A 15044-nucleotide genomic window follows, 5' to 3' on the forward strand; every position below is an offset into this window, starting at 1 on the left:
GAACACCGCGGCAATGCAGACCGGGTTTGCTATCGACAGCGTTGCCAGATTGGGCAGATTTCCCGCCCAATGATGATCTTTCCAGCCTAACATGGTTAAAAGTAGCCCAATTGGGTGGGAAATCTGACCAATCTGGCAACACTGCTCAACATCCAGGGATCCTGCTTATTGGTTCATAGCGCAGACGGATAGATTTTTGCGCGAATCAGACCCCTTAAGGTCCCACCCACTCAGAGGAGGATTTTCCTCCTCTCTACCATTGAAACCCATGTTATCCACCGGCCGCCAGTACTTTCGGGAAAATGAATGGGAGTGAACGGTGGCAAAGGGAGGACGTTCCTCCCTGAAGTAATTGTCAATAGGCGATAGGGGGTGCTAATGTCCCTTTACCCAGGGAAACGAACATTATATATTCAAAGGCAATAAAGAAGTCATATTTAAGGGCATTAATTCATTACAATAGTCTGGGCAATCTACATTTTTTATTCTCAACAATGTTAGGGAGGATCTTCCTCCCTCTCCTCAATGGAGAAGCCTCCACTGATATATATATATATATATATATATATATATATATATATATATATATATGCTATACAGTATCATTAACTCACTATACTCGTAGACAAGAAAAGAAAAAGGGGTTGCTTAAATATCACCTATTTAATAGGATACCCCCTAGTGGTCCTTCAACGTAACACTTATTTTTGTTATTCAGTATAATAACCTACAATCCAGGAAATATCAACAGTCAAAGGAAATGTGAATTAAATTGGATTTTACATTTAAATGAGATAATATCGATATGATCCAGGAGTCCCTACCTGCCTACGATTTTAGCCAACGGCTGTATGTTATGTTTTGTGTTTATCCATTATTTTTCGTGTGTTTGGCCACAAAAGCCAGCGATACATAAAAAAAACATTCAAAGTTCAGTAGCCTCTCAACTTCTTTGGGGTAGTCAACAAGTGTCGTCTATGTTATAAAAATACCATCAAAGTTTCGGTTTCTTTTACGCCCCACCCCCTCTTCCTTCTTTTTACGAGATAGGTTACCCATTCACATTGTTCACACAAATTACACAAATGCTTCGTTTACTCAAACGACAATAAACATTAGTGTTACAAAGTAAACCGATAAGAGACTGATGTAATAACTGATCCATAGTCGGTCTGTGGTGGTGTCGTCTACTCACAGGCCTCCCGGGACTCTCCTCAGGCAAGTGCACGGTCACATTTAACCTCCCTTCGTCCAGGACGATCTCATGGGTTTCTTGAGCCACAACCCTCGCCCTGTCTGGATGAGAAAACGATCTCCGTTAGCCGCACATTTTTATTTTATTTTTTAAAGATTCGCTTTGGAAGGTTTGATCCTTATTATTGTAGAGTAAGACGGGAAGGTATGGGAGAGAGGGGAATACATGTAGCAAAGGACCGCGGCCAGGAGAAGAACCCGGGTCGCTGCGGTCAGGCCTGCCTTAATGGTCAGCGCTCTCCCTGGTGAAGCACCGGGGGCCCTCAGCGAAACATTGGACTACAAGTAAAGCATGTGTTATTACGCATCATTACCTTCTTCCCTCCTGAAACGCAGCACCGCGGTCCTGCTTCTTTCCTCATACTGAATTTTACATTCACCACCGCCGGCCCGTTTTTTACTCTGGAAATACTTAACTAGTTTGTTTTTAAGTCTGGGAACGTTGTTTTCTTCGAGCTCCACGACCAGAGCGTACGAGTACGCGTCGTCGTCCATCGTTCACGCCAACTCACTGAGTGTTTTTTAAACGTCTCCTTTTCTGGGCGTGGAGTCCCTCACTTAGTTTCACTTTCAAAGCGCTTGAAACCACTGTTGAAGGTGAGTACCATGACGTATGATTCTCAGAAATGTGTTTATAATGAATGCAAACGATTAGAAAATAACTTTAATCAGGCGGTAGACCACGTAGGCCTATGTATTCAACGTTTAGTCAAATGTAACTTTTAACCAGCTGTGTTTTAGGGCTACTCGCCGAGTCAGTCCACCCACAACGCACAGTTTTGCGAATTCACTTTCTATCGTCAACAGTGGCTTCTGGGCTTGTAATATGAAACCTGGGTTCTTAGTGATGTGATATAAGTTCAAAAAACTGCGCGTATTGAACACGCCATATTATCTGGGTGAGGATTAATATGCTTTATAACTAAATGATACAGTCAGTGGGATATTATGCTCTGGTATTATGCTCTGGTATGGTTCAGTATCGCGATAAGAACCAACCAGGCCTACCATTGGTCACATCTACCACATTGCATTATTTTATTTAGACACCAGGAGGCATTGTTAACTGCATTTAGAAAACTACAATCAGAAGATGAATGTTCATTTTGGGTATTTTTTAGAATTGGCAGGGTGAGGTATTACGTTTGCAACTGGTGTATTTGTTTTCAGCTGTAGTTAGAATGGAGGGATTTTGTTTGAAACTTAACCCATTACTGACACAAATAATGTTTTAATATTCCTTTTATCTAGCGCACACCTCATTCAAGTATTTTCCTTAATATGACAAACCAACTGAAAATGCCTCTTGATGGGAATGGGATCAACATTCTGAGACAATGCGGTCCTGCCATAAAAGAAGTCCTAAAATACAAATATGACTGCAGCATAGATGTCCTTGGTATGGACTCTGCTATGGGCCAAGACTTTGCACAGTCCAGAAATCAACCAATGGCTGCAGAGAAAAGGTTTTCCATCCAGCTCAAAGGGAGAGAGGTGTCTGTGTGGAAGGCTGACCTCACCAGTTTCCCCACAGAGGCTGTCGTCAATGCTGCAAATGAGAATCTGCAACATTATGGTGGTCTTGCGCTGGCATTCTGTGTGGCGGGCGGCTCTGACATACAGAGTGACAGTGACAAATATATTAAGAGGAATGGTGCTTTGAAAACAGGAGATGCAGTTATCGGTAATCCAGGGTGTCTCCCATCATGCCAGAAGATAATTCATGCTGTCGGCCCACGTCTATCACCTCGTCCTAATAGCTATGAAGTTAAACAGGCTGAACCGGATTTGAGGAAAACAGTGAATACCATCCTTGCTAGGGCCGAAGAGAACAAGTTCAAGTCTGTGGCCATTCCTGCTTTGAGTTCTGGACTCTTTAACTTCCCCGTTGATAAATGTGCCGACATAATCGTGGACACGGTGAGAAAAAACATTGAAAACAGAAACAGAGTTTATCCACACAATATTGCCCTGGTGAATAATGACGAGCCTACTGTTAAAGAAATGGAAAGAGCATGCCGTCAAGCATTTGGCCGCACAAATGCACCAGTCAGCCAAGCGGTCAGGAGTAAAACCAATAAGAGCGGAGCCAAAACGTCCCAAACCTCCCTGACTGTTCATATCGGGAATGTCCATCTGACCCTCAGGCAGGGTAACATTCAGGAACAGGTGGTGAGCATACATCTTTATTTATCTTACGATATATTTTTATATATTTTATATTTTTACAGTGTAATTAATGAATTTCCTTAAAAACGAATGCTAAAGGAACACTAATGATATGCCTCGTCATCATCCACTACGGTCTGTGTGAGGGAAACGTAAGATCATTTTCATAATGCATCACTTTCCCTATCCTTTATTGTCCTGCCCTCTCAGACCGACGTCATTGTGAACACAACAGGAGATAATCTTTGTCTATCAAATGGAGAAGTTTCCAAAGCCATCCTGAAGAAGGCTGGGAGCAAAATGCAAGAAGAAATTGACAAAAAGTATAAAAAAGCAAAGAAATCCCTTCCCCTTGTGTTGAAGACAGACTCCTACAGTCTTGGATGTAAAGAGGTCTATCACACTTTGGTTCCTGTAAAAGGTGTGGACAGGGCCGGAAAGGTAACTACAGCAAATTATAATAACAATATATTTGTATCTTAACAATTTCCGTTACTCTGTTAAAGCCAAAAAACCAAACAATGTAATTTAAAGACTCACTTACACCTAGTTGGATAATACATTTAAATCTATCCTGAGAGTGCTCATGCTTGGGAAATCTATACTGTGTGTATTTGTGTGTGCATGTCTTTCTTTGTGTATATGTGTACGTTTTTTTGTGTGTATTTTCTTACATGTTTTGTTGTATGTGTGTGTGTGTGTGAGGGAGAGTGCCTTGTTGCGTACATTGCGTGCATGAGTGTCTGTGTATGTATGTGTGTGATTGTTTGTGTTTGTATATGCAGTGGGGTAGATGTGTGCATGTGTGTCTGTGTGTGTAAAAGTATAATATGTCCTCTCATAACCATTTATCTAATTATTCCGATTCCCAGATCCTTTACAATGCTATACAAGAATGCTTAAAAATGGCAAACACTGAGAGACACAAGTCAATTGCCTTTCCGGCTATCGGCACTGGCCATCTGGGCTTCACTAAACAAGAGGTGGCCCAGATTATGACAATGGCGGTGGAAGACAGTGCCAAGAAGATGCAAACAAAGATGGAGGTTCACTTTGTCATATATCCTCCTGAAAATGACACATTCATGGTAACGTATTCTAGTGCGAGAGTTTAGTTCTTTCAAAGACGTGCCGTCCTTCCATCCAACTCACATAGATCGTGTCAAATCTTTGATCGATTAAATACAATGAGAATGTATCACTGTTGAACAACAAGACATCCGGGCTGAGTGGTAGTATCATACTAAGTGGTAGGGTTCTACCCTTACCACTTAGTATGATATAGTTTACATCATAACTTTATGAAAAAAGTATGCTATAAATATCTCTTCCCATTAGGCCTTTGAAGCTAAAATAAGAGGGCTTCAGGGACAGAGCTCTCCTGGCTCTGATACTGGGCTATCACAGGGTGAGCGAAAGCCATAATCCTTCACATCATTGCAAATATTTTAGTTATGTTACTTAAAGCTTGCTTTACTCTTTGGTTGTTTTTTGTGCTTATTAGGATTTGATGAGCAGAATACATCTGTAGCACCAGAAGTCAGGATGAGCAGTGCTTCGATCGAAGCAAACGAGGAGGCCAAGAGTTGGCTAGAGGAACTCCTCCGTTGCTCCAGCACAGCAACGGTCAACAATAACTTCATCCAGTACCTCGGCGTGGAGGAGCTCCACCAGCTGAACAGCGGCGCTGCACCGGCCACTTGGATTGAGGAGTTCTTCGAGAAGGGCTGTGCCAAAATAAAAGTCCAGGCGGAGTCGCTGAAAGATGTCATTGTGCATGTGTTGAAGGCAGAGACCATGCTCTGTGACGTCCAGAAGGAGTTTGCGAGAGGGGTCAAGGCCCACATGCCCATGCTGCCAACTAGAGGAAGTATGTCTGATGCAGGGTCGATTGACCCAGGGGACAGAGAGGATCAATTCGAAGAACAGGGGCTATCCATTCAGAGGGTACGAAACTTTTTACTACAAAGTAAAGAAGTGACAGAAAACATGAAAACTTGCATATGGTTTCACAAAATATGGACTAACAATCTACATACAAAAATACCCAGAAAAGACTATTAATACTCCAAGTTAAGACATTTATATAGAAGCAGAGTATGCTGTTACTCCCCGTGTAGCTTGTTTAAACTTGTTTTTTTGGCATATTTCCAATGTAGATCTTGCCAGTTGATAACGCTGCTCTCATGGAGGTCTTTGAGCTTAAGAAAAAACAGCTGGGCTCATCGTCTCCCCCTCGGAGAATGTACCAACGCATACCTGCACAGTTTTGTTCCAGGCTCAAGGACATCGGATTTCAGAGGGAATACGCACCACCTTCTGGTATGTCAGTCAATAAATGTGAAGTTCATAAACATTTTACCTAGATGTTGCGCCGAGAAAATGCTGAGTTGGGGTGGGGGCAGGGGGGGGTGTAGTGTGGTGCGTTCGATTCCCAGTCGAAAGGTCTGGGGTTTGAACACAATGTACCCTGCTCCTCAATGGCATGTATCGTGAATTCACTTTCATCTTCACTCAAGACACTTTTGATAAAAGTGTGCTAAAATAACAATAACAATAATGTTTTAATATTGAAAGAACATCTGTATGGGTTGTGGTGATTGACTGCAATGCCCCCTTCACTCATAGCTCCCAAGTATGGAGAGGGCATCTATTTTTCCGGCAGCGTGAGGGGTGCAGTGGACCTGTGGAGAGAGCAGAGCCATCAGGATGTGTATCAGTACTACGTTGAAGCCAAGGTGCTGACAGGAAAGTCCACCCCGGGTAAACGTGACCTTATCATGCCTCCTCCTGTTGGTGACGATCCACTCGTTCGCTTCGACAGTTTATCGGGGGGAACCGATATCTCTGTGATTTTTAACGGTCACCAAGCCCTGCCAGAGTGCATCATCATCTGCAAAAGTTATGACGTCGTTTGAGTCTGTGTTTTTGTCTCGACAGTCAGGAGCAACCACACTATAGGTGCTACACCAATGTTCAATTAATTATGTACAGAATTATGTATAAATGTCACATTCTCCATTTCATATTTGTTATTTCTTTATGATATAACAAGCATGTAATGCTCCCACTTTTTGAAAAGCTATGTCCCGCCCAAACCTCAGCTTTCATGCAGAAGCTTCATGAAAAATGTTTGAAAAATGCCAGCTGACTTCAGTTGGATGAGCTTTTAAGGAATTTTATTTTGTTGGTCTTAGATATACTGTGACACTTTTGCACAGGCAATGGTCTTAATATAAAAAAATATTTTAAGCCCTATATGTTTTCATTGACTTTTACAATAACTTAATAGCAAGAAACAATGAATAGGTATTGTTGATTTCTATCATAAGACAGAGTTTGGTATTTAGAAAAGCGCTACAAAAATCAATTATTATTATTATTATTATCACAATCAAAACCCTAAGCTGTTAACTCAATCACCTAGTATTTGAAATATCTAGAATGATTTGATTTGTAATCTGTTAATGTTTATGTGTCGCTCGGCAACCAGGCCAGTCCCAGTTGTGGAGATATTTGTGTTGGGGGAAACAAATAAATGATTAAACAAACAAATCTGAATCTATTGTTGCTTATTAATGTTAACCAATAAATGGAGCTTGTACAACTGTTGAGGTTGTGCTTGATATTCAGTATAAATGCACTTGTAGCAAAAACAATATTGATTGATTGCATTTATATAGGGCTTTTTAAGTAACCCAAAGCGCTTTACAATGCAAGTATGTGTGTGTATGTGTGGTGGGGGGTACCACTACTCATTATGCAGCCACACTCAACCTAGGTGGCTTTTGGTTTCTTCAAAACCCTGACACAGTTAGAGGTTTCAGAAAACCTTGTTGTTATTGTATAGTTGGAGGGTTTGTTGCATGCAGATCAGGGGTTGAATACTGCCATGCCAGAGCTCTCCCTTGAGTGTGTGGTGATGGCTGGTTTAACCTTTGTGCCCTGATAGGTGACTGCAGGGGTGCAGCCTCGTCCAGTCCAAGTCCAAACCACCTGACTCGGGCCAGGTGAGGCTGCTTATATCAGCCATCAACCACACAAACACAAACACTTCTTATCTAGTCTTAAATTGCTTTAAGACTTAGAAGAGTTCAATATAGGATTTTGGGCAGAGTTAAAGTTCCAAATTCCCCGTCAAATTAAAGATGGCTGCCTAGACCATGCGATGATTTAGCTAAATGAAGCAAGGGAATCCTACTCAAGTGATGGTCAATTTTATTAGAAAAACATCTGAAAGATTGTACTCAATATAGGCTTTACAAATAAGGAACCACATCACACAAAAATATAAATATTTACAGATTGTAAATAAACATGAGACATTTTTTTCAATAAATAAGACTTAAATTGAAGGATACATATATATAATCTCTATTGAGATTATATTTCCCCTATGTCTACCGACTCCTAATAAAAACACGAGGACGATCCTGTCGTCCTCATGTCAACATTCAACCTATCTGAGGGGTGATACTTTGAAAATACATTTTTCAAGAGCGTATGCTGTAATATTTGACACAGTTGCAGTTACAAACATACAGCATGATAGACAAAATCATGGACTGGTATATTATTGCAGTACAAACCAGCTGTATCCATCTTGAAAACCACAACAGTACAATGTGACCGTCTGGCCGGATAATAAAGCAGTTCTCCTTGCATGACCGGAAAGAAATGGGTTATGTATGTATGCAGTATTTTCATATGGACTGAGAACAATATGATTAGACCTAACTTATGCAAAACTGTCTGCCCCCCCTTAATTTCCCCGAGTGCGGACTTATAAATAAGGTGTCCAACCGTATCAATGATATGCTTGGTATTCACTTCGCGAGAATACCCAGTAAAAGCTACCACAGACAAAGACTATTTTGATCTCTTAAAGGCTGATTCCCAATGTCTCTTAGAAATGTTCACCCTTACACCCTATACATTGAGTTACATAAATACACATTTGGATGTCTTGCACACGCACGCACGCACGCACACACACACACACACACACACACACACACACACACACACACACACACACACACACACACACACACACACACACACACACACACACACACACACACACACACACACACACAGGTTGGAGGAGCTACTCCATGCACTCTGGGATCTCGGTGGTGTCCACCAGCAGTGTGTGGATGATGCCATCCCGCCTCTTGCCGCTGCTCACTGCCTTGATGCAGCAGTCGTGGTTTCCCAGTGTGAAGTGGGTCTCTGTTCCGTCTTCCACAAACTCCCCTTGTGCACACGCCGAGAGTGACAGGAGTTCAATTTACTTTGGTTTGACGCATGCTCTGGTTCAAATCATTGCTTAACAGACGCAGGATTTCTTAAACCACAAATTGCATCCTTATCTCTTGGGAATATATGGCATCTCTTTATGAGCCTGCGTTCAGAATTATTTAGGCAAATGCTGAGCATGCCAGGTGTTATGAATATTTGAATGTAGACCTGCTCACCAGTTTCATATGTACCCATTACTTGATTATATACACAATATATCAGTTTCTTGGATCAATGCTATGGGTCCAACGATTTAAAATGTGGTACAAATATTTTGTCGCTACTGATTATTTATTTTCATCATTATGTCATTGTCATCAAAAGCAATCATATATTAACGGGTTGGAGGCAAATGAAAAGCATTAAGAAAGTGGCTATTATTTTTCTAGCCATCTACGGCTATGAAATGTAAACATGCCCATTGGGGGACTCAAGACTGAAGAAAAAAATAAAAATAAAAAAGACACATTCTTGCTCTAGAGGGCGCATAGTCATAATTTATTGTATGAAGGGGCACTAGAGGGCACCCATTCATATTTTTCACATGTAAAGGTCAGCCAATAAGGTACTTTGTCTCGTATTCACCACTCTAGAGGGCACTTTTTCAACCATGAAGGCGGCAATGTAAGGGCATTAAGAGGGCACTCATTGAGGCACGTTATCGAATTTTCTTATCTAAAGGGCTCATCATCATAATTTATTGTATGAAGGGGCACCAGAGGGCATCCAATAATTTTTTTCACATTTTAAGGGCAGCTAATAAGGCACTTTCTCTCGTATTCGCCACTCTTGAGGGCACTTTTGTCAACCATGGAGGCACGAGGGGGGGCGGTCGCCCCCCTTAGTCCGCCACTGAACATGCCTACCGCTGTCTCCATCTTCTGTCCATTACACCATATATCCATGGTGTCTTTTTCTGGGGGAGGAGATATTTGAAACACTGAGAAAGAGACACGAGTGCTGCCAGTTATAATGAATTGATAAATAATTTGCTGTGACAAAGATAACTCAATAAAGAGCACCACCTCTGAATCAGAACATTTACATTGACATTACCACATGTATGCAGGCAGTATGCAGATGCTTATTACTGCTATTAAGTGCTATTTATTAAGCAGACCCTTCTTTCTTAAGCGCCTTAAGCCCCAAACATACATGAAGTGCCTACGGTGACTTCAGATACATGCCGTTGTGCCTTAAGGATTAGGGAGCAGGTACGAGCACCTTGCACAAGGATGCCCACAGTTCTTCTGTGGTTGTTGGGGATCAAACCGTGAATTCATTATGGCCCCGAGTTGGTGGGCTCTTCCAATGGTTAGGAGTGTGGGAAGTCATCAGTCTGCAATCTTTCCTCTTCTCACCCAATCATAACACAACACAACACTCTGCATTCCCATGTGGCCATGCTCAACTCCCAATTGATTTCATGTGCTTCATTATCCGCAAAGTCTATTGCAGTTCCGATCCGGACGTCTTTCTACTGGAGATTCTTCTTCCACCAGGTGACCATCATCATGCCCAGCAGCACCCAGCTGATGCTGAGTCCGAGGTACCCCGTCAGGTACACCGGGTAGAAGACCGCAACGCCTTTCCGGCGTACATCATAAACTCCATCAGCATCTGGTTGACCGCGGAGGGGCTGAGGTCGTGCGTGCTGCTGTCCCCCACCAGGGCTGGACTGGGACCAAAAAATGGCCCTGGCATTTTTGGCCATTGCGGTCTACCATGATTATTTATAATGTTAATTTCACTAGTGTCATTTTACCTACCAATGATCAATGATCATTTCATCAATCCTTGGCAGTATAGCACCAAGCAGTTTCAACACTTCTCCTTAAGGAACATCTGGGTGCTGCATTGGTGGGCTTCTTTTGTGACCTTATCTGCGCTCTGGTAGGTCTCATTGAGAAGGTTGGCTTCTGATCCCACTGGAACGGCGCCATCCCATCCTGGTGCAGTACCACTGAGTGAACTCTGGGAGCCAGTTTGACATGATGCACAACCTCCCCCACTCTCACCAACGTAGCAGGTACCAATCCATGTACTGTCAGACTTACGGCAGTGGTGCTTCACTGTCTTGGCTCCATACACCCAGGCAAGGTCCCACAGCCAGAAAGTCGTCACCTTTGACATGCGCCTTGCACTGGCTGTCAATGCAACTTTTGTGTAGAAAGGTGGTTGTTGTTACGTTTAAAGTACTTCATGGTCAGGCCCCAATACCTGGTCCCTTGAAGAAAGCTCCAAACTAAACCGGGCCTCTTTGGAACCATCTTGACAGGGCAGCTGCCCTGTAAAATCCGATCCAGTTGTTTTAAATCCTTCCTGAATATCCACATTTTTTGAATAGCTTTTAATGAAATTATTCTGTCTACCCTCAAAATAAAAAAAGAATGATCTGTGTTTTCATGCAGTAATTGTATTACGTTTGTGACATATGTGTGTATCTGTCAAATGACCTCTGCATATTTCTGTATTTATTTTGCTTAAGCCCTTTGGAACATTGCCTTTTGAAAAGGTTCTTTATAAATAGTTGTAAATACTTAACATCACTTGCTGTGCAGTGTATCGATGAACTTAGGCTATTCTTTTGTACTTGTTGACAGAACATGAGCAATCATGTTATATTTTTCATGGTGATAGTTATAATTATGGTCAGAAGAATGAAATACAATGCTGCAATCATTACTTTTCAAGCTTCTATGTGAGGCTTTGAGCAACAGATCAGACTGCTTTAGATAGTTTTTTTCTCAAGATTTACCGTCTATTTGGAAACTAGAACATCAAAAAGAACAGCCCTGGCAATTTAAGAAAGCTTTAATTTGGTTTCAGAGTTAGAAACCGTGGACATGGTTTAGTCAGGCTAAGGAGAAGGTAGGGATTGGGGATTTTTCTCAAGTTTCTCATGTTTACAGATAGAAAAGGACGCAAAAAAAACCAAATCTTAACCTGTGTAGTATAAAATGTTATCATCACATTTGGATTTGGGAATGGCCCATGCACATTGATAAAGCCTTGCATGAGTTTATATCCTCCTGCTTACAACATCAGATACATCACCAGGCATTATTTTGTATTATATATTACAGCCTTCACCTTTTTAAAATTCAGGCAACACTATCATTATATGTAAGTGTTGACATGGCTGATTGTACACACATCGTAGTGCTAGAGAGTATCACAGTGGAAAAAAAAGAAAGAAAACAATAGTCCGTCAATGTGGTTAAAGAAGCTTAATTTGGCAACCTCTCTCATGTGTTTTCTTACTTGAATGTTATTAAATATTCTGGATAAGCGTGAGTGTCATGGAAAATGACAAACATTTGAATGCTGTTGATATCATTGACAACACTGTCGTACTGCAAAGCGGAGGAGGGTTTTGTTGGAGGCACGACCATGCCCTGAGTTCCTGTGGTGTAATCTCCCGTCAGAACACAACACAGATACACACACTTCTGCCCTTGAGCATCCGGCTTAGAATAAGTATCATGGGCAGAATAATTTGCTTTGACAGCAAAATATGTGCCATTGCCATAGCAGGCAGCTGAAATTGGGAGAAATAATGATGAGTTATTTGGCTGAGCTGGGATGAAGCTGAATTGAAGGGTTAACAAAACACCCTGTTTTAGTCAGACCCTACCCATTATCAAAATGTATTAAAAATCCTCTGCCACACTTAAGGTAACATTTTGACATGTAGGGGCAAGGCTATATGCTGTTCAAGCTTTCACTAGACTACTGATAGAAAGCAATCCATCAATCCATGTCACTTATATGTAACCTACCGGCTTAAATCACTTTTCATCTAAAATACGTTTTAAAATACGTCAAAGTGTGCTTTTCCTTTGACAGTGGGGAGTGTTAGCATAACTTCATATATAAAATGTTGGCATACCTATTGTCTCAGAAACAAGAAGCTACTGTGGTGCTTGCAATAATATGGTCAAGTCTTATCTCACCGTTCTTTCCTGCATAACTCCTGTTGAAACCGTATTGGTTGATATCTTGGATAGAGGTTGAGCAGGCTCCATGGAAGAGGCGCCTCTCGTTGTTCTGGTGACCGTTTCTTGCTTCCATTTCAGCCTTTTTAAGCTGAAGGCTCTTCCACAAAACGGGATTCTGAACCCTTTCAATCTGATGGTTGAAAACACATAATGTACGAAACTGTGTTGTGTAGTATTGTATTTAAAAGCTTAATTGATTGTTCTCACTGGAAATTAATTCATTGACGGTAGGTAGGAGTTAAACATTAATAACTTGGAAAAGTCACGTCCCTTCAGGTAAACTCTTATCCTTGACCAATTCAATGTACCTTTATAACATTTTGTTGGACTGTGGCCTTGAAGAGTTGTCGTACTTCATTGTATTCCGGAGATTCGGGCAGGACGGTGAAACTTTGACATGAAATGCCGCTTGGCATTGTTTCCCAGTGCTTTGGCAAGTTTACAACATCTTGATCTGTAATGTTACAATCATACATTATTTTGGAGACGTATTCAATCTCAGATTCAAAATTATAATTTTTTTATATCATTGCTCTAACTTCCATTTTACCAACCATTAATTATTCCTAGTTAGAAAAACGTACCTTTCATCAAGTCATGGCGTCTGATATCAATGCTGTTGCCTTTGTTGTCGGTGGCAGTTACATTTTGCACATCAACCGTGTGCACTCGGCCCTGGATGTCTACATCTACATAAGGCTGCTGGTTGTGGTGAGCTTGCTCAAGCAGGAATTTGGAGTTGTCGTCAAAGGTCTGAAATTGAAGCCCCTGAAGCTGGTACTGCCAGTCAACGGTTTCTAGAATCTTCTCGATCTCTTCTTTATCTCTGACTTTCTTCAACATCTCCTGTATTTCAGTGTTGGCTTTAAGCACGTTTTTTGTGAGCCCCTCTATGTTAATACATGCATCGTTAGATTCAATCTGCACACTAACGTTCATGGTATTCTGAATGTCCATAATGCGCTGGATGTCTGCATCGGATAAACGGAGAATTGCTCTGTCTTTAATGGAGTTATTGGTATGCTCCTTGGATATCAGATCCTTGATCCATGTTTTCGCCTTTTTTACTTCAGCCTGTGAACTACCACATATGTGGAAGTGGGCCGGCTCAATTTGGCGATCTTCGTAGGGAAAGTCATTGTGTTTTTGTTGCTTGGCTTCACTTCCTCCACCTGTGAAAAATGCTGAGATGCTTCCTAAACCATCAATCATCAACCATCAAAAACAAAACACAACAGTTAAAATGCTTTTACTTGACAACTGTTTATGCACCAATCTCACCAAGTCACTTCCTTGATTATCCAGAATATAATTCTGATTCCGATTCATGACAAAATGTAGCTGTTGACAATGAACTTGCAAATATTCCATTATTCTCTATAGAAAGTAAGACACTGATGTTTTATTAATATTAAAAAAAAAAAAAAAAAATCATTGTAATCGGGTAATAATAATTATTATAGTCAGTGACCACGTTCCCATGCTTTGGCATGGTGACACCCATTCAAGGAAATAACTATTACACGTGAGCCATTGGTTGCTGACCGCTGTTTCAAAGCATACGGATTATTAAGTTGCTTACCTTTCAATTTTCCAAGTAGCGAACTATTGGGCATGTCAGAGCCTGCTTTCTTTTCCATTCTACTGTGGAAGTCCTTCATCATGGCCTGTTGGAATATGATGATGCGGACCTCCTTCAGGCAACCCGAAGCACTCTGTGACACCATGTCCACCACTGCATCTAACATGGCATCGGCTACCTTCCCTGCCTGGGCATTACCCTGACCTTAAAAATGAGACACAATATTAGTGATTTAGGTCAGCATTTAAAAATGATTGGTGTTGGCATGGTCATTTAAAATCAATGAGGCAATAAAAAAAAGTAAGCAAAATTCCATGATGATGGAATAAAGCAAGAATGAGATAAAATATTATTAGAAGTAGTAATAATTACTGGTAGACTACTAATAATAGTGGAACATACTATTAAATAGTCATACATCTGGTCTCTAAGCATTCAATTGACACGCTCCATCTCACCGGTACCCAGAGCAGGAAAAGAGATAGAAGTGTATTGGTTTTGTTCAACCAATACAAGAGCAGCTTTCATCGTATCTTGGATATCCTGGGGGTTGCGACGTCCAGGCAAGTGGAGTATCTTTTTACACATCAGGTTTCCTGGCGTTGTCAATATCATTCCGGTGTTTGGCTGTCCACCTATTCATATAATATAATTTACATTTTTACTATTAACTGTAAAGAAGAACAATCATCTGCAGTGATCATTGTGTTTTAACTGACATATTTCACCTCAAA

At 41.2% G+C, this 15044-nt stretch overlaps 3 protein-coding genes across 5 annotated transcripts in view; 1 reads left to right on the plus strand and 2 right to left on the minus strand.

The window, feature by feature from the left end:
* The window catches only part of parp14rs1 (poly(ADP-ribose) polymerase family member 14-related sequence 1), a 34411-nt gene extending 32605 nt beyond the window's left edge, over positions 1–1806 (minus strand). For both annotated transcript variants that reach the window (XM_056579223.1, XM_056579224.1), the window contains exons 1-2: positions 1569–1806; positions 1196–1296 (exon numbers count right to left, since the gene is read on the minus strand). In XM_056579223.1, the coding sequence (XP_056435198.1) occupies positions 1196–1296; positions 1569–1749 (282 nt within the window). In that variant the 5' untranslated portion in view covers positions 1750–1806. The remainder of the gene's footprint in view (positions 1–1195; positions 1297–1568) is intronic.
* LOC130373025 (protein mono-ADP-ribosyltransferase PARP9-like) lies at positions 1119–7124 on the plus strand. Its single transcript, XM_056579236.1, has 8 exons — positions 1119–1851; positions 2506–3426; positions 3634–3864; positions 4296–4511; positions 4762–4831; positions 4928–5370; positions 5583–5745; positions 6052–7124. Exons 2-8 carry the CDS (start codon positions 2536–2538, stop codon positions 6339–6341), a joined length of 2304 nt encoding a protein of 767 aa, XP_056435211.1. The 5' UTR covers positions 1119–1851; positions 2506–2535; the 3' UTR covers positions 6342–7124.
* Positions 7125–11192: 4068 nt separating this feature from the next.
* The window catches only part of LOC130373021 (protein mono-ADP-ribosyltransferase PARP14-like), a 30574-nt gene continuing 26722 nt past the window's right edge, over positions 11193–15044 (minus strand). For both annotated transcript variants that reach the window (XM_056579227.1, XM_056579226.1), the window contains exons 11-16: positions 14769–14945; positions 14311–14514; positions 13313–13924; positions 13037–13182; positions 12684–12858; positions 11193–12268 (exon numbers count right to left, since the gene is read on the minus strand). In XM_056579227.1, coding sequence (XP_056435202.1) covers positions 11988–12268; positions 12684–12858; positions 13037–13182; positions 13313–13924; positions 14311–14514; positions 14769–14945 — 1595 coding nt within the window. In that variant the 3' untranslated portion in view covers positions 11193–11987. The remainder of the gene's footprint in view (positions 12269–12683; positions 12859–13036; positions 13183–13312; positions 13925–14310; positions 14515–14768; positions 14946–15044) is intronic.

Source organism: Gadus chalcogrammus, chromosome 20 (genome assembly GCF_026213295.1).
Source record: "Gadus chalcogrammus isolate NIFS_2021 chromosome 20, NIFS_Gcha_1.0, whole genome shotgun sequence".
NCBI lineage: Eukaryota > Metazoa > Chordata > Actinopteri > Gadiformes > Gadidae > Gadus > Gadus chalcogrammus.